General features: G+C 41.1%; 1 protein-coding gene across 1 annotated transcript; it reads right to left on the bottom strand.

Moving 5' to 3' along the window:
* Positions 1-616: 616 nt before the first annotated feature.
* LOC147797541 (uncharacterized) lies at positions 617-9,488 on the bottom strand. Its single transcript, XM_087143613.1, has 10 exons — positions 9,260-9,488; positions 6,936-7,010; positions 6,168-6,311; positions 5,818-5,886; positions 5,570-5,644; positions 5,374-5,445; positions 4,973-5,029; positions 4,549-4,730; positions 2,260-4,134; positions 617-2,076 (listed from the first exon to the last, which is right to left on the bottom strand). The coding sequence occupies exons 1-10, from the start codon at positions 9,481-9,483 to the stop codon at positions 1,886-1,888; spliced, it is 2,964 nt and encodes a 987-aa protein (XP_086999739.1). The 5' UTR covers positions 9,484-9,488; the 3' UTR covers positions 617-1,885.
* Positions 9,489-18,127: the final 8,639 nt, after the last annotated feature.

The raw sequence follows: 18,127 nt of genomic DNA, 5'->3' as shown, positions 1-18,127 counted from the left end.
TTCAATTCAAAGTAAACTGCCAATACACTGCAACGGTATTGTCAATGCGGGAGTTATTGTTCCATACACCAATCTCATGCTTCATGAGAATATGTGAGGCCCGCGTTTCACACCAATCCGTCTCTGGCAATTCTGTTCCATAAGCGTTGGAAGGCTCTGGAAACTTAAAGTACAGGTACAACAATTTCTGGATGACAGGAAAACCTGTCATCTTGACTAAGCAAGTGATTGGGAGCTGAATCTAATTCCAGAAAAGACATTTTGTGAACTGAGTCTACTGTTCGGTACTTTGAGGTTTCTATTCCCCCATATTGTCGCGACGAGAATCAACTTGCGTCCCTCGCTGTTTCGCCTGTTTCGCCAGCAATTCGTTTAAGGTGAATTGGACCAGGGTTCCAGCTTATTTGCTCTGTCAAAATTACTTACTTTTCTTACACACGAACATTACCCAATAAAGGCACACTTTTGTTAAACCTTATTGCTTTTGATGTGTTAAAACTTTTAATTATCTGACCGCATTGTTTCTTTGAGCATTGTAATTTCTATTTGATTTTCTGTTGCATCCATGAAAATTAAAGCTTTTCGGATCATTTGCATTTACTAATAGTTTGGAGATTTTAGGGGATGTGGAGAAGCGCTGCAAAAGGGAAAACATACCTAGACGATCTTCCTCCTATATGTATTACACCTACTGTGTAATGAGTGTAGACTGTACATTTGGTGTCTAAATCAAATCTAAATTAAAAATTACATAGAAAACAAGAGAAACTATTCATGTAAGTATGAACAATACCGGTAGTGAATTATAGTGAGTAATATGTATGCTAACACCGGAAAGTCATCCCTGACATGGTTAAGATACAGATTGATAAATAGGATTTATGGAAGAAAAAAGACACAGTGGATTACAACTTAAACGAAATTTAAAGATCAATTGTTTTTCCAACGAACCATTTTTTTCAGGTCAAAAGTGACAAAATGGTCTGGAACGAATTACACGCTTTTGCCAAGCTGCACGGACCATGTCAAATCGTATCGTATAGTCTACATTCACCAAGTTCGTGAGGTACAAAATGTGCAATCACACAATCGTTATTGGATTCACTTGTAAGTTGATTATGTCTAACCTTAAAGTATGCATGTTGTTAAACATTATATTGGTTCTCAAGTGAAGAGGTTCTATAGCTCTATGGTTCAGCAATGTGCACAAGGACCTATCCCGTAAACCATCTACGTTTGCTTCGTGTAGCTTGTGGTAAAATAACCCTTCAGGAACGTTCAGAGCAACCTTGGACCTCATATGCGTGTACGTCATCCACCAATTGCGCAGTGCGTTGCATTGCGTTATTGCGCAGTACCGCTTCATTCTGGTCACGCCGGAGAAACGACTGTTTGGCGACTTAGTTCATTTCAGAAATATGCGATTGTGGTAGAGTCATCAGGAAATAAATGTGGCTCCGTTAACTTGAAGACACTTGAGCATGTGACCTGTACATGTATGCTGTTACCAATTTTCGAATACCTATGTAATTATAAGCTGTAGTTTATAGTGCATACAAAACACAGTCCAAAACTGAAATTCGAGTCCATGTAATGACAGTCTTTAACTCACATTTTTACCATTTTAACACTACGTACATGACCAATTGAATCTATGTACACCACAACCTGACAACACCGTATCTACCATGATAATCATCACTGATGCAAACTGTCTGGAAAAAATGAATAATAGTTAAAAATGATAAAAATTTTAAAATTAAAAATACAAAAAAAATGATTAAAGAACAAAATTAAACCTCATAAGCTGGAACTCCAGGCTTGCCTACTTTCTATCTCTTTGTATAGACTTAGGCCGTGTACATTGTGTTCATTGTCGTGTCCATTACTCCGGGTATTCTATTTGCACGTCTGCGGAGAAATCTTGTTCGGTGTCATCAAGGAAGTGATACCACTCTGATCGACGTTGTGAGGGTCGATGACAACAACTGGCGCATACTGTAGCGATGCATCCTCCGTGGCGACAGCAGCATCCTTGCCTCCACAAAGCCTTCGCTCCAGTCCACAGTAAAGTCACTACAGCAATGAAAGCAGAGAGAGATAACATTTTCTCCTCAGTATTTGCCAGAACATATTTCTTTTGCATAGTTTTCATTGAGAGACACTGAGTTGTCCATAACATTAAGTTTGACTTGCATGCTTTCTTGAAGAATTTAATCATTATGCTTATAAACGAGATCGTGGGAAAAAGATTCTTACCCACGACAAACACAATAATGCTGAGGTTCAGAAACACAAGAATGACAGACAGGATCTCCTTCCTCTCCTCGCCGGATTGGCTGTGTTCACTGGGCAACAGAAGCAGTGACGCCGCCAGCAGGTTTAGGAGAATGGTGCCCAGTGAGCACATCTGCAGGCGATGCTCTGCGGCATCCTTCATGGGCTTGACGTAGGCGTGCAGGAGAAGAAAGCCGACCGAAATGACGATGGTTGCAAACATGGTAAAGTGGTCACTGGGGCCGTACAGCAGCACAAACAGCGTTTGGACGATTTTGCGAGCAAGTTCCAAGATCTCCCAGTACCAGAACTGCGGTTTATAGTTTTCACACAGGAAACTTTCCCAGATGAATTCATCCTGGCTTGATGGTTCCAAATGCAGCAGCGGCTCATCGTCGTCAGTCTGGTCAGAAGCTTCATGACTTTCACCAACGCGACTGGCATTTAAACTATGAGCCCTACCAGCAACATCAAGCAGAGGCCGATCCTCACTTTCCCGTCTCCCGCATTCATCTCTGGTAGACTGCACAACGTCTTCTGATTCCAACAAGATACCCGGAATGCCCTTTGCCCGTTCTCTATTGGTCCACCACAAGAGGAGAAGCAACACCAACGGAAAACCAACAACATAAGAGAGGGCGACTTCGGCGGCGTGGTTATAAGAAACGTGCTGTTGTGTTCGGCAATCAATCGAGTAATCAGCCCGAAGTCTAGTGACGCTTACAGAGTGGTCATCGTTTACATAAAAGAGTTGACATCCAGAGGGTAACAGGGTAAGTATCACACTGGACAAGCTTGGATAGGAAACAAAAAGCAGAATGACCACAAACAAGTAACACCTCTGCTTAGTTTTGGCTACAAGACCTGTTCGTTTTTCAACAGGCATATTCCTTGTCTTCAAGTAACACTTGGTTAAGCTGTAATAACAGCAGGCCGCGAACATAACGAGTGCCACAAAACTAGTGCCGACCAGTAACTCGATGTAGATTTCAGGATAGGTGAATCTTGGGAAATAACATCTGGGACTGATAATTAACTGCATTATATTCACCTCCAGCAGCCTAAAGAGAGAGCCGACACTTGTCAGTATCCTCGGCCATGAAATTTCTTCCAAAGCCGAGAATATCTCCCCCGTGACCTGGTAAAACCCCAGTAAAATTTTCCCTCGAGCCAGCAGCACGCTGACAGGAGACCGGCCTTTCTTTCGGCCCTTGCGTATTTGCCAAGCGGTGACTATAACGATCAACGCAATGACAGTCAACAGTAGAAGGACCTCAAGGAGGAACCACCACCACTCAGGACATTTGAAGCAGTGGTCAAACCACGGGTAAAAAGACGGACTGCACTGGGCGCAAAGCCACCCCGTGTAGCCTTCCGCACAGGTGACGTTAATACCACCCATCTCAGCGTTGACGCACGACTCACTACGAGGACATCGATGGACTTTAGGCAACACGCCTAGAAACCTCGTGGTCTCATTGTCGTATTCGTTGGTCTCTGTGAGCACATTTTGGACGAATTGTTGATAAGATTGATAGTTGTCAGCCCTGACCCAGTCCCAGGTCCACCAGAATCCAGGTAACAGATGTTGGTATTCACCCGAACAGTTGACTCCTTCGTTTGGGCAGAGTTGGCATTCACCGAACCTATCTGTACGGAAGAAGTTATCAAGACAAGGACAAGCACGAAAGCCAGCGTGGAGGCTTTTATTGGTGCCCGTTGGACACACCGTACAGTTGGCAGGACTGGTACCAGGATGGGCCTCTGGTGTAACGTAAGTCCCATTGTTGCATCTTTGGCAATTGATACCTTGAGAGGCGTTCGCAACTTGGCCGGTCTTGATTTGGTAAAATCCTCCTGCATGCCAGGAAAACAAAATGTTGTAAAACTGGTTAATAGCAAATTCATTAGGAATCAAGAAATCGACAAACACACAAAAGAAATGTAAGACCTTTCGAAAACCTCAAAGCCAAAACTAATTAAAAGAGATAAAATATCCACATGTAGTTTATGTCAATAGTTTCCAGACTGATTTAAAGTTTTTGCTACAAGTGGTATGTGTTTTCGTGTCAAATGATTATTTCTCCGAGAAAATGTTTGGTAGGTTCAGTTATATCCCAAAGACCATATTTGACTTTTTTTAAGTAGTTGTCCCGCTTTTTCTCAATGTTACTTCCAGCATACGCTTCATGAGTATAGGAATTTACGTCACAGTTCTCTTAACGTTAGACTATTACCAAAGGTAATAGCTTTTTCTGTGAGGCTTTATACCTGGAGGGCATGTTATGCAATAGCTGTTTGTCCGCGAAGTTCCAAATGTGCCCTGGGGGCACGGTGTGCACTCCCAGTCTTCTTTCTGGTGCCATCTACAGTTAAATCCCGACTGGCTAAAAATGTCTGCTACACGCCTGGTCACGATTATCTGTTGGGCGAATCCGTTGCCAACTAATTCACTGCATGAGAATGACAGTTTGGAAGAATTAAAAGATGTCACTGATCTTGGGTCCTGTTTACTAGAGAGGGGCATCACAGTGGGTTTGTTCTGCAACTTTTGCAAACGAGGAAAGTCATATTGATATGAGAAGAAATGTGTCTTGTAGGCTAAGGTGTAGGAAGCATGTCAGCAGTACACTGTTTGCTTAAGTTGTAGTTTCATAATTATTAACAGATATTTCACCCTCCCTCTATTACTCACATTTTGACATCATTTCTGTTCGTTATTGGCGCAAATTCTAAGATGTTCTCGATTGCTCTGAAAAAGAGGAGAATAAATGGTCTGTGATATATATTGTAACTGCAGCTGACACTGTTGTTAATTAAACAGATTGTGATTTTTAATGATTTTAATGATCATGATTTTTAATCATGACCTTTTGTTTTGTTCCAAAGACCCTTGGAATTTTTTTTTATATTTTTGATATAGATTAGATTAGATAAGATTAAAAAGACAGATTATGGCGAAATATCAAGTTTCATCCGATTATCCTCCCGGTGTCTCAATATCACTGACATTTCTTCCAGCAGTTTTGTTGAAGGTGTACGGAGAAAGTTGATTTTTACACAGGACCCCACTTTCCACATAAAGTACAAACTTACACGTAACTATCTCTGCCTAGATCTTGCCAAACGGTATCTGGAATTCTCCTCAAGTTGTTGCCATATAAAGATCTAAGTTAAAGAAAGAAAAAAAACGGAAAACTAGTTGACGGAAATATATCAGATACTTTTTTCCTGTCAGCCTGGAAGTGAAAGTAATTGATGCGAAGCACCAAGGATGGAGGGAGTTACTCACATGTAAACGAGAGTTTTGTTCCTGGTTGCAAATGACCGCTCCCCTAAGGACGACAGTTGGGACTGGAATAAGTATCTGCCAAAATGATCGAAACAGTTTTGAAAAGGCATTCCGAGAGTACTGTGGCAGTGCATGTGGTGTAATTCGGTAAACACAACGTGCAGTGTCCCTATTCGAGAACTTGGTTAACATATATCCTACTATTCTTCTGAAAAGGTTTTTCTCTCTTCAAAATTGTTCATACTCACAGACGCGTTAGTTCTGTATCGTAAAACAGCCAGTCCACTAGTTCAGTGATTGGATTGTCAAATAGCATTCTGAAGGGAAAATACAAGAATATTCCTGATCATCACAGGTTTTAAAGCTGCAGTTTAAAAGTTGAAAATATAACAACGTCATCCGCAGAGAAAACAGAGGTACCTTGGCATCCTGTTTTTCCTGTGGGGTTTGGCATGGTTTGATTTGATTTTTGTGTGTTTTTGTTCTTGTGTTAGGGTTAGATTCAAATGGGTCGGCTCAGTTTGGTTTGATTTTGTTTTACTTTGTCTGGTATCTGGTTTGAAATTTCCAGCATATTGGAGAATCGCTAATTGCTCACAAAAATCGTAGCGATCGAAGTCCTCTGAACACCTCTTCCTGCAGGACACTGATTCTGTTTCGTTGTAAGTAGAGATTAAGGAGGTCTGTCTGTGATCGGAAAAGTCCAGTGGGGATGAAAGTCAGCTGATTGGATGATATGTCCCTAAAATGACGCAGAGATGATAGATGATACAAATTATTCGTGCTAAACCCCTTGCTGGCAAAGAAATGTTAATAAGTCATTTAGTGGTCAGTATGATAATTTTCACACAAAGCATGCTTCGTTTTCCAGGCTTTTTAAAGCGAATTAATCTCCATGTGGTCAGTTATGGCCCTCTTAAGCGCACTCGATGGTGCCTTAGCAAATTAAGGTCAAAACTCGGTCAGTGATTTAGCAGCAATCATTTCCTGACAAACATCCCAATGAATGGGAAAACATTTGTCCTGTTAAATCAGTGTGGACTGTCGAATATGCACTAGTGTAGACAAAGATCAGTGTTCACCAATGGTTCACAATTAACTGTTTGGTGACATACTGTCCAATTGCTGATGTGTGCTTCGCGTTACACAAAATTTGTCCCTTCACAACAGTGACAACACGTTTTTGGTTAACCTACCGAGGTTTTTCATTGAGTTCATCCATGCCCTTTATTAATGGTTGTTTCAGAAAACAACACGAATTCCATTTCCTTAACATGTTAACATATCACACAAAATGTAAGGAAAAGCCCATGTACATTTCTCGTGAATAAAAAAAGAGAGAGTTTTTGAAGGTCGAAATACTTACAGTGTGAGTATTGAAGTGTTTTGAAACGTATCCTCCGGGAGGCCTTCAGAAACGAGTCTGTTGTGAGCAAATTCACTGCAAAGTGCAAAAGAGTTCAAAATTATCATGTGTTTTTGGTTTAAGAGGAATCCAAATTTGAAATTGTCGCCTTGCATGTGTGTGATTTTTTTTTGTTGAAAACAAAAATTGTTTTGAATGGTTTTAAATTCCCACATTGATGTCCTCTGTTAAATCCGCAAGAAAACCACAGGAAAATGTAGTAAGCTTGTACCCAAACGCTATTGTTATCTTATATTAACAAGCCACATGAAATAGCCTCAGGCTATCCTCCTCTGCTGTCAATGCTTGTCTAGAATTGGGCCAGTCGTTTACTATAGCGAGTGTGAACTCGTTGCCAGACAGCGTGGCATTGTGTGGAGCGTACGCCATTCGCTCGTCCAATTAATCCCCATCCCACACGATGATGACGCGTATCCATGAAAATACCTGCTGTTGTTTCGACACATTCATTGAAAATTAATTATGGATTTGCCTGACGTGTCCCACCCGAGTACGCTTGTGGTTTTTTTTCGCAACCCGTGGGGACATACACTGAGCATACAGTGTTAAAATACACGTCGGGCAGGCAAATCCAAAATTAATTTACATCTCCCCGGCGCAAACCCAATGATTCAAAGCATTCACGCACACACAAGGCTTCTTTACGAGCGATACACAGTCGCTGATAAAACAGCAGCTCAGATCACCGTCTCTACTGCGCCGTCTGGTTCCCAGACCAAACAGATCCAGATTGTGTTTGGCATCGGTCAGCGATTGGGAGTTTATCGCTTTAGTACATGAATGGCCTATATCGAAACCAAAATTTCACGGACTTTTACGAATTGGAAATCTCCAAAAGTAATACATCAGAGTATTAATGGGGTGAGTGATCCATACACGTAAAAGGGGTTTCATAGAAGGCATTTTCGCAGTCAACACTTTCTGAATGGACCGCTGTGGGGCCTAGGGCACGGACGTATATAAAAAAAACCTGGACTTGCAACGCCTTTGTATGAAAAAGAAGCCAACCAGCGGCCATTTTATCGAGCCGAATACAAAGGCGTGGGTTGGCTCCCTACTATTGACGTCAGGAAGAACAAAGGCGGGCATTACCAGGAAAGCTTTGTATTCGGCTCGGTAAAATGGCTGCGAGTGGATTCAATGACTCTATAAGCTGATTAAGGGCATTGCGAGTCCAGATTTTATTATACACGTCCGTGGCCTAGGGCCGTTTTCCAGTACTCAACTTCGGCTGCGTCTCAGGCTTCAACTGTTTTTTTAACTACCTGAATTTGAAGCTGTAAGTGTACCGATTAGTGTAATAGTGCCACAAAACAAATAAGATGCAAGAGAGCAAAAACTTACAGTAATCCAATTTGATTTAACGCCTCAGGCCCACAATCGGGGATTGGTTTCGGGGACGAAGCCTGAGACAGAGATGAAGTTGAGTATTGCGAAACGGCCTACGATACGGAGGGAGTCCAGTAGACTGGCCCCCTGTCTGGGGCCAGGCCTGGGCAAGCCAGGCAGCCGTTGATGTAAACAATCCTTGATGTCTGCCGTCTGGAAAATGTTTTTACACATTCCCATGGGATTAGGCAGAATCTGGCTGGAGTATATTCTTTCTGGCTAAGGGGAAGCCCCTATGTTTACAGTGACTAAACCAGGCTGTTCAGCATGAACATCAGAGGTAGGATATCACAGGAGCTTTTTATAGTTGGCCGTAAAATTTTTTAAAGCAAGAAATTAGGAAAAAGGCGTTCCAAAATGGACGTGGGAGCCCTTTCTTGCAAAAAAATTAACGTCACCCTCGAGGTTTTGATTTCCTGAAAGCAGATCTAAGCCACATTTTTACTCCTAAATATATTTTGTTTCTCTCAGGGAGTGTCACAATAACAAAATAAATCCGAAAGCTACAGGTTCGGTCTTTTTCGTGAAAGAAATCTGTAGTATAGGGAGTCTGTGTAGTTTCTCTGTCGGTGGCATCTTGTGATAAGTAAGGTTATCGATTTCGATGAGTGAAAACAAGTGGAAGTCAAAGTTCAACGATTCGAGTTGGAATATTTACAACATCAAAATGAAAAGTACGGTACACTAGCAAATTACAAATTAATCGCTACACGTGTAACTAATGAAATGGTAACCAGTGAGACTTCTCCAAGAGCATGTGCTTTCCAGATTTACTGATACATCATGTAAGATATTCAATCTGCTTTTGACACTCATCATGCTGTTAAATGCGCAGTCTCGTTGATTAGATCCACGTAACAGTACAGAACACTTACATCACTCCAATTTCTGTCAAATTTTCAAACATGTTGCTCGGCAGAGAGGTAAGCTCGTTTCTGTCTAAGTATCTGGGAAATGAATAAAAAAATCCTATTTCGTGATTAGTCTTCAAACAATCTTTTTTTTTAAATTCAAATTTCCTTACATTATATTCGGGTTCGGAAATGGACACAACAGTATTAATCTCCAATCTAATACGTACCGTGAATTTCTGTTCCATTAACAACGAACATTTTGAAACAAAACGACAAAGAAACCTGAGGAAATTTTCCCTGTCCGTAATCTGAGAATGTGAATAAAAAAAAGATGACTAGCCGTGTTACAGACAGATAGCAGGAGTATTTTCTGACAGGGATACTGTTTACATGTAGGCTGTACATTAGCAGAGGCCATTGTTTCCCTAAATGTAAACAGTGCCCTCTGTTTAAAACTTTTTGAGCAAAAAAATTCCTGCCACACCCAGCTTGTTGCTTGCACTGCCACATTCATCAGCTCATTCCAACATACCAGCCATTTCAGTGTCCCGTATTTTAAACTAATTTTGGATTTTTTGGCCTGCCTGACGTGTATTATGCTCGGCCTTAGAGGGCACACACCGAGTATACAGTGTAATAATACACGTCGGGAAGGGCAAAAAGTCCAAAATTAATTATTTCAAGACATAGTCATAGATATCACGTACATGTTCCTGAAAGATTTCGCTCCGTGAAATGCTCCTGGGTAGACACGCTGTAGCTTGATTTCAGATAATCTCCTGCAGATGAAACACGTATGGAAATAATTTACATGCATGTTGCAAGAAGCGGCACGAATGATTTGTGATATTACTGTTCAGCCTATTGGCTGCAGTGCCCGATCCCAACACTACGGCAATGTTCACTTGCGCTATCAACTTGATATAATGGCGCAAATAACGTGACATTTTACTTGGTTGAAGAACAACAAACATAACGTAGCTATTAGTTTGAGGGGGGTGATTGGTATTACAATACATCATGCCATTATACACCAGCTTCAACTGCTTTACTAATACTTTTGGAATAACTAATGTTGGTTTTGTACTCAAGGTCAGTCACCGTTATGCAAGCCAGATATTGGCAAAAACTGTGCTTATGTGCGGTAGCCAAAGAGAGAGCATTTTGTTTGCGTCACGTTTAATCCCATGTGCGTGGAGATATGCAAGCTCAAATGACACAAACCATAAAAAACCTATACGTGTTTAGCAATATCACTGCTCGTTTAGGACAGCGTCGAAACATCGGTCGAAGCGAAAGAGGTTTTCGCGCTTTTTTTCCCCAAAATAAAAAGTGTCCAAACTGCTGAGAGAATGAATAAATAAAATGTTTGAAATCAATTGTGCTTCCAACATGTTTTGACATCTTTAACCAGGAATAAGAGGATTCGTCCTTCAAGTTTCCAGTAGCGAAGCATTTAAAGAGGATACTCCGCACGATATGCGGGAAAGGGGGACCCCCGTCTGATGCACAAGCTGTATACCCTATGGCTATTGTACCTACTGCGCCCCCCTCGGAAATCTAAAAGGAATTCCAAAGATTCCATTAACACAAAAGAAGACACAATAGAGGAGATCCCCCTTTGCCACATAATATCTTGCATTATGTTCCGAAGACTCCCATCGCGTTATTTTTCTGTGTGTCCTCAAAACTTAATATTAGTTATCACACGAGTGAGTTCCACGAGCGCTAGCGTGAAAACGAATTCATCTTCAGGCAAACTTGACGTGCAGTAAAGATGTTATAGGGGCCTGTATGCGGGCAAACGTGTCACCTTTGAATTTAAAGTAAGTTTTGCAGTTGCGCGTTTTGCTTGTAGCGTAAAAATAGCGCAATGCTTCGAATTAGAACAGTAGGGGGAAATGGAGAGTTCTGACCCACATCCCCTTTTTCACCGTTTTCAGCAAAAAACCCTGGGTAGTACATCGACTCAAAAAATCGGGGGAATCCCCTAAAAATCTGCAATTCCAGATTTTAACAATTTTCCCTGGGTACATGATCGACCCCAAAATCCGGCTCTAAAATACCGGATAAATATATACCTTCTGAGCCAAAATCTCTATCACCCACACGCGCCGGGGATTTCCACTTACCTTGAACTTTTGACCCCGGCGCACTTTTCCTGAAAAGAACTCGTGACTAGCACCGATCGCACAAACAATCACGCACATACAAATAAGGGACTTCCCGTCGCTGGCCCGTTATAAAAAACGAAAAAAAATAAATAAACACGACATAAAAATAAATGGTAGATCAAACTACAAACGTGAATTGTTATTTTTGCAAAGACACGAGAAATTCGATCGACTTGATAGATTCGTACGATTGCTTTCGTTGTTTAAATTCCAAAAGTTTATGCAAATGCACTGATCGTAAAGAATGCCACAATTGTCACCAATGTAACGATTGCGTCAGATGTAAGGACTGCTCCACCTGCGACAATTGCGTTAGATGTATAAATTGCGTGGCTTGTTTTAATTCATACGACTGCCGAAATTCAAATGTCTTGGACAGTTGCGAGGACTGTTACGAGTGTGCCCATTGTATCGAGTGTTTTGGTTGTACGTACTGCACCTGCTGCGTAAATTGTGTCGAGTTGGAAGGAATGGATCACGTGGTGCTCGTAGACGGTAAGCATAAACAGCTGAGGCACGCGCGAGAGAACGAGCCACTGCCCAATTCAGCGACTAAACTCGACGCGGATTTATACAAAATTGGATTAATTATTGAATACGACGCTGACGTCGAACATTTAATTAAAGTAGAAATCCCAGGTTAATTTTTTCCTTAAATGAATGAACTATTAATAAAAGATGACTGATGCAGAGCTTTGTCACTTGCTGAATCTAAAGGAAGAACACATAGCGGGATCTCAAAAACAAAGTAAACTGATACCCGCTTGTAACCACCAAATACTTGAAATAGACGAAAGATATGCGTGTGAAAATTGTGGTCTAATTTTTGGATGGGTTTCCTCGTACACCCCCGTAGACATGGGAGATCGATACTACAAGCATCACGTTTGGAGGAAACCGCCGCCACCAAAATCGAGAAAAACCCTACAAAAATATAACATTTGTTTTAAAAACGGCGAAGCGGGTGAAATAGAAGATAAGTTCAACCAAGTTTTAAATGGTAAGATCTCTAGAGGTAAACCGTTAAAGGCTCTAATCGACTCAGAAAGATCGAAGAAATTAAATCTCTCTGACGCTAGCTACAATACTACTACCGATGGTACTTACGGCTAAACTAAAAGCCGTTAAAATGCTTACGATCGTGACGCCGTGCTGTCTTAATAAAATATTAATTCGTTCGCGTAAAGTTAAATCTTTACCTAGAGCTGTTTGAATTGTTTCTTTTAACGTTTCAAATTGGTTTCTAAATCCCATGTTTAATTTTTTTCGCTGGGTATTCAATGCTGCAAACTCATCGTTAAAATCTCTAAGAATTTTAAGCTCTGATTCTTTTTGTTCTTGCGTGATACCTGGTTCCTTCAATGCATCTTCAGTTCTTTGAATATTTTCTTTTACTCTTGCAATCTTAGCTTCTGCAAGTTTTAATTGACCTCTTAGTGTTTGTTAGCTTTGGTCAAGACTTCTAATCTCTCTGAGAGTAAATTCTGAATTTTCATCTTCTGGGTTTAAGTTACTAGACTGTTGCGCTATTTCTTGAAGTTTATCGAGTGCCTCATCTAATTCGTCTACAGATCTGTCTTCATTTGTGATCTTTTCCATTTTGTCTGAAACGACTTCTGAAACAGCTTCTACCTCTTCAATTAATTCAGTCGTGAGAGGCCCTGCGGTTTCGCTCGCTCTTTTTATTTGAATCGATATATCTCCACCGCCGACGAGTGGTCTAACCGAACCGTGTGCGCTGTTATCGTCGGAACTTCTGAAATCGAGCCAGAGACCGTACTTATCTTTAAAGTAGTCGGCCATATCTACTCAGGTTAAGTTTAGGTTTACAATTGATTCGGTTTACCTTCCACCGTGACGACCGTTTTTGTGATATGCGGATTATAAAATCTTTGCGGGTTTTTGATAACCGAGTCTCTAAACAGGATCAAAATTCCTTTCAAGCTCTTGATCGTCTGGTCGATGCTGATGTTTCATAGCTTGTCAGACTTGTTTACCTCTTGCTTCTTCCACGAGTGAATCCAGTCGAATAGGTAATACATCGTTTTTTGATCCTCAAGGTTTGAGCCAGATCTCGATTGGTGACGACTTCGTATTCCAAGGTTAGGTCCGAAATGGAGTACTCGGCCGCGGTATCTGACGAGTTGACCGCTTTGTCGTGCCCGTTAAAAGTCAGTTGATACGTCAGAGGCTCTTTAAACCACGACGGGTGGAACGGAGAATGATTCGTCAACATCGGTGTGTCTAAAGGAATCGCGTATCTGTTTTTATAAGCGTCGGCAATTGCTTTATCTTTACCGTTGTTTGCAGCTTCGTTTTTATCGCCAGCACCGAGTCGGATCTTGGCCACGTTTTCCTTTTCCAATCAAAAGTACGCCATGTTTTTAGTCTGCGACAGGGGTAGCCAATTGTCCTTAAAATTGTGAAATACGTCCGCATCTCGGTAACTTACGATTTTGTTTCCTTGAAGACTCACGTTTATTTCCGAAAGCAGGTTTCGCGCCACGTTGTTATACACGGTGCGGTTATCGTCCGAGGCGCTGTCTAGATCCAGTTTAAAGGCCAGTTTGGCGGTGCCGGGTACAATGACGTCGTCTGTGCCTAGGGCCTAGAATTTTACGTTTAACGTGTGACCCGCGGCTATGGTACTCGGGTTATGTGTAATTGTGACTTCTTTTCTCTCGCCTTTGATCGCGCGAGGAACTTTAAGCCTGCGACTCGGGTTTAGCTTTTTAGTGTATTGTTATGACATATTACTTTTAATATATAGTAGTTTTATTATACCCTTCTTATTCACAATTCTTATTTTTATTTTATTAAAGAAAACGCCATTAACGTTAAACCCGCTGCAAAAAACAGGTCTTCGTATTTTTCACATTGGATCTCTAAAACCACATCACCGATGTGACCTATGTCTGCACGCATATCACCCAGCATCTGCTCGATATTACTTAGGTCTGCTTGCATTTAATTAATTTAATTTAATTTAATTTAATTTAACCTTATTTTAAAAATGGCTAGTGCTTTGATGATGGTGGGAGGAGCGATAGTAAACGCCTTGGCATTCACGGGCTCAAATTTTTTATTTAGCAGTTTATCAAAAGGTAAAGTCGACGAAGAACGAAAGCGTCACGACCTCGCGTTGGAGCAGTTGGCGCAAGCGAAGGAATCCTGGGAACAAAACCGCGTACACATGCTAGACTTTTTAAACGAACAAATGCGACAAGAACGCGCGAGTCAGCAGACATTTGTAAACCTAAATTATCCGATTTTTACGAGCCTTCTGAAGATCAAAAGATTCGCGAGTTTGTTTGGATTATATCCGGACGGCCTTGGTTGGTTTCTTAGCGTATCGATTTGCATAACTTTATTTTAAAATGGAAGAAACTTTTAAAAAACTATTTTACAGCCCACAGGGTTACTGGCGGGGAGAAAGCGCGGTCGATCATCTACACGAAAAGACCGGTGCGAACAAATCAGTTATCAGAAACTGGCTAAAAAAGCAGGCCCTTTGGCAAATATATTTACCAAAACCAAATTACGTACCCAGACCTACAATGTTGCAATCAGAATCGGTCGAACCTAATTACGCGCATCAAATGGACGTTTTGTTTTTACCCTGGGACCACGTTAAAAGAAAAACGTTTAAGTACGCTTTGACCGTGGTAGACGTGGGTTCCCGGTATAAAGAAGCCGATCCGATGACCAGTAAAACCGCCGGGCAAGTGAGTGAAGCAATAAAGAAAATTTACGAGCGATCACCTCTGACCTGGCCCAAATTCGTAATGGTAGACTCGGGATCTGAATTCAAAGGCGAGTTTAAAAAGATAATGGTAAAACACGGGGTAGAAATTCAAGTGGGTGTGCCGGGTGTTCACAGATCTCAAGGGATCGTGGAAAGGTTTAACAGCACTTTAGCCGAGCGTTTATTCGGCCATCAATACGCTCAATACGTTGAATGGGTAGAACGTTTGCCCCAAGTCGTGAAATCGTTAAAAGAGGAAAAAACGCGTTTAATCGATGCCGTTCCTGCAGAAGCTATAAAATTAGCGAGCGTAGCGAGCCAAACACCGAGTGCACCTGTAAGAGAATATAAGTTAAACGGTAAGATCTCTACCCGCAGAGAACTTCCTCCAGACGCGGTCGTTATTTATATTACCCGGGTGAGCAAGAGGGTGGTACCATTAGAAGGGCGACAGATCCGGTCGGGTCCGTGGACGTTTACCAAATTGAAAAGCGCACAAGTCAATTTAAACGGGTGAATGGTAAACGGATAAAAACGGGTCCAACTTTATACTATCTATTAAACGGGCCAAATAAGAGTTTCGTCAAAGAGGAACTTCAGGTCGTACCCGAAGACACGGAATTAGGTTCGCTTCGCTCCGCTCACTCGATTCGCTTATGTCCGTAAGCTAACGTATCGATTCCATTCGGCAGAATATAGCGCTTTGTGTCCAACGGCGAGAGACTCAGTTTGTTTTGCGACAGAGTAAACACCCGATGTTTATCTGATTTCAATAGCTGCTGTTTATTGAAATGAGAAACCTGGTCAAATAGGCAGCTTTTGTACATCTCATGGGTTAGGGTCTTTTGAGTTACTACTTTTGTTACCCCTTTCGCCTTCTTTAAATTTTGATCGACCGTCAAAATTGAATACATTTTTGGTCTAATGCAAACGGCTTCTAAAATTGTTTTGCCACCAAAATTCGTCTTTCATTTTGCCTATGACTTTTTTATTTTTGGTGCTGTAAAGTTGATGATCGGGCGGGTAATTACTAAAGTCAAACAAATTGCGCTTTTCGTTTAGGTAGCCGTTTAAATCGTGTGAGCTTCGCTCGATCTGAACTAATGGAGAATCAGTGTCCGTGTAAAGTAAATTCACTTTGTCACCAAAATTTACTTTTAGCTCGTTGTAGTAGAAATCGTACATCAACGTTTTTGATATATCGAGCACGCTTACGCCACAATATATTGGCTTATTTAATTTTGTTTTGGTTCGGTACATCTCCACAAACGAAAGCTCGTAGTCCTCAAATGGTACCGTCGATTTGTAATTTGGTTTATAAGTTAATTTTCTGTATTTGTCAGCGTCTTGTACATCCCTCAATAAATGACCGTCAATTCGATATCTGACATTTTCCATCGTCTTGCCAAAGACCTAGTTGTTCACCAATTTGAAAAAGTCTTTCTCAAAATCAGACTTGGCCAATTTGCGCAATTTTGTGTTTTTGTCAATATAGCTTTTCATCCACGGCTTTTGACGAAATTTCAATACTCGGTGAACTTCTTTGATCCACAACCCTAGTTTGAGATATTTTTGCAATGTACGATAGTGAACCACGTATTTTTCTTTGGTGTTTAGAGTAGACACGAGTTTGTCTACCGAGGTCACTTCGCTCACTTCGCCATTACCAATTAAATTTTGTTGATAGCTTGAAAGCCATTCGTTTGGTACCGACATATTTTCGGGTGCAAGTGAAAAGTCATTATGTTTGTCATGGTGACGTTCCGGGTGATCCATAGTAATCTCAAACATGTAACCGTAGTCGTCAGTTAGTCGCAACTCTTGGATGTAATAGTACGTAAATTTTTCTAAGTCTGTTTCCCAGGTAAATTCCCCTACAGGCAGATATTTGCTCATCACCCAGCCGTATAAATTATTTGCGTCCAGGTACATGATCTGTGACTCTGGCTTATTTGGGTCATAATCAGGTAGTTCTGGATTATTGGCCTTTGCATATCGTTTGGCTCCTACAGAAGAAACCCCACCTCTTTTTGCCCTTTCAAAGAACAAGTGCTTATCAATGTCTGTCAGTAGGTCCAATTGTATACCGGAATGCTTTAACAATGCATCCCACGACAGACCCGGTGATGTGTAATAGTTGGCTGGGTCAAGGCCGTAGTTCTTCTTGCAGACTTTACGGAAGTTCTCCAAAACAGCCGCTAGCAATAACACGTCCGTTTCTACGTATAGGTCATGGTAGTCGCCTAGGTTTTTACAGCCAAAGGTTTGCCATACTTTTTCCATGCGGGTATGTTCTTGCTCGGTCACGGTGGACTGCTTCAGAGAGCTATAGAAAGCGTCTATAGGCGGGAGTTTTGTTTCTTGAAATCGATCAAAGGAATCGATATGCTCATAGGGGTAAATTCCTTTTTCCAACAATAAATTTGTGTTATTTGGAAACCTTTCACATAATAAGTTAAAATCATCGGGTGAACAATTTTTAACCAACCGATCTAGCGAAGCCGCCAGGAAATGAAATGAGTCTAAAAACCTGAGTTGGCCAAAAGAAAACGAAATTTAATTTTCAGTATTTTTAGCGATCAACTTGATTGATTTTCCGTAAAATTTGTGGGCGCCTTGCATGATTAAATGTGCGTCGTATTTTTCTAAATTATGTAAAATCACCGAAATGGTTGTTTGATTGACCACTATTCTTAACTTGAGATTACACCTGGCATGCGCTGGGCCTCGGTACTTCCCCGTCACGTGACAATGATCTCTGACCTTTCTAAAATTATTGATGGGCTTTTTGCAATCTAAACATACCCATTCTCTGAACCCGGCTTCATTTTTATGACAGAAATCAATTTTGTCAGCTTTTGTTTTTGGTTCATTTGGAATATCACACTGGCAATGAGATTCTTCTATTTTCTTGTCTATCAACTTTTCGCAGATCCAACAGCTTTACATTTTTCTTAGATTTTTTGTAAC

The sequence above is a fragment of the Acanthaster planci genome, linkage group LG11 (genome assembly GCF_054643075.1).
Source record: "Acanthaster planci isolate LZ-2023a linkage group LG11, COTS_SCS, whole genome shotgun sequence".
Lineage (NCBI taxonomy): Eukaryota > Metazoa > Echinodermata > Asteroidea > Valvatida > Acanthasteridae > Acanthaster > Acanthaster planci.
The sequence above is the reverse complement of the archived record's forward strand: the minus strand, read 5'-3'. Positions and strand labels throughout refer to the sequence as shown.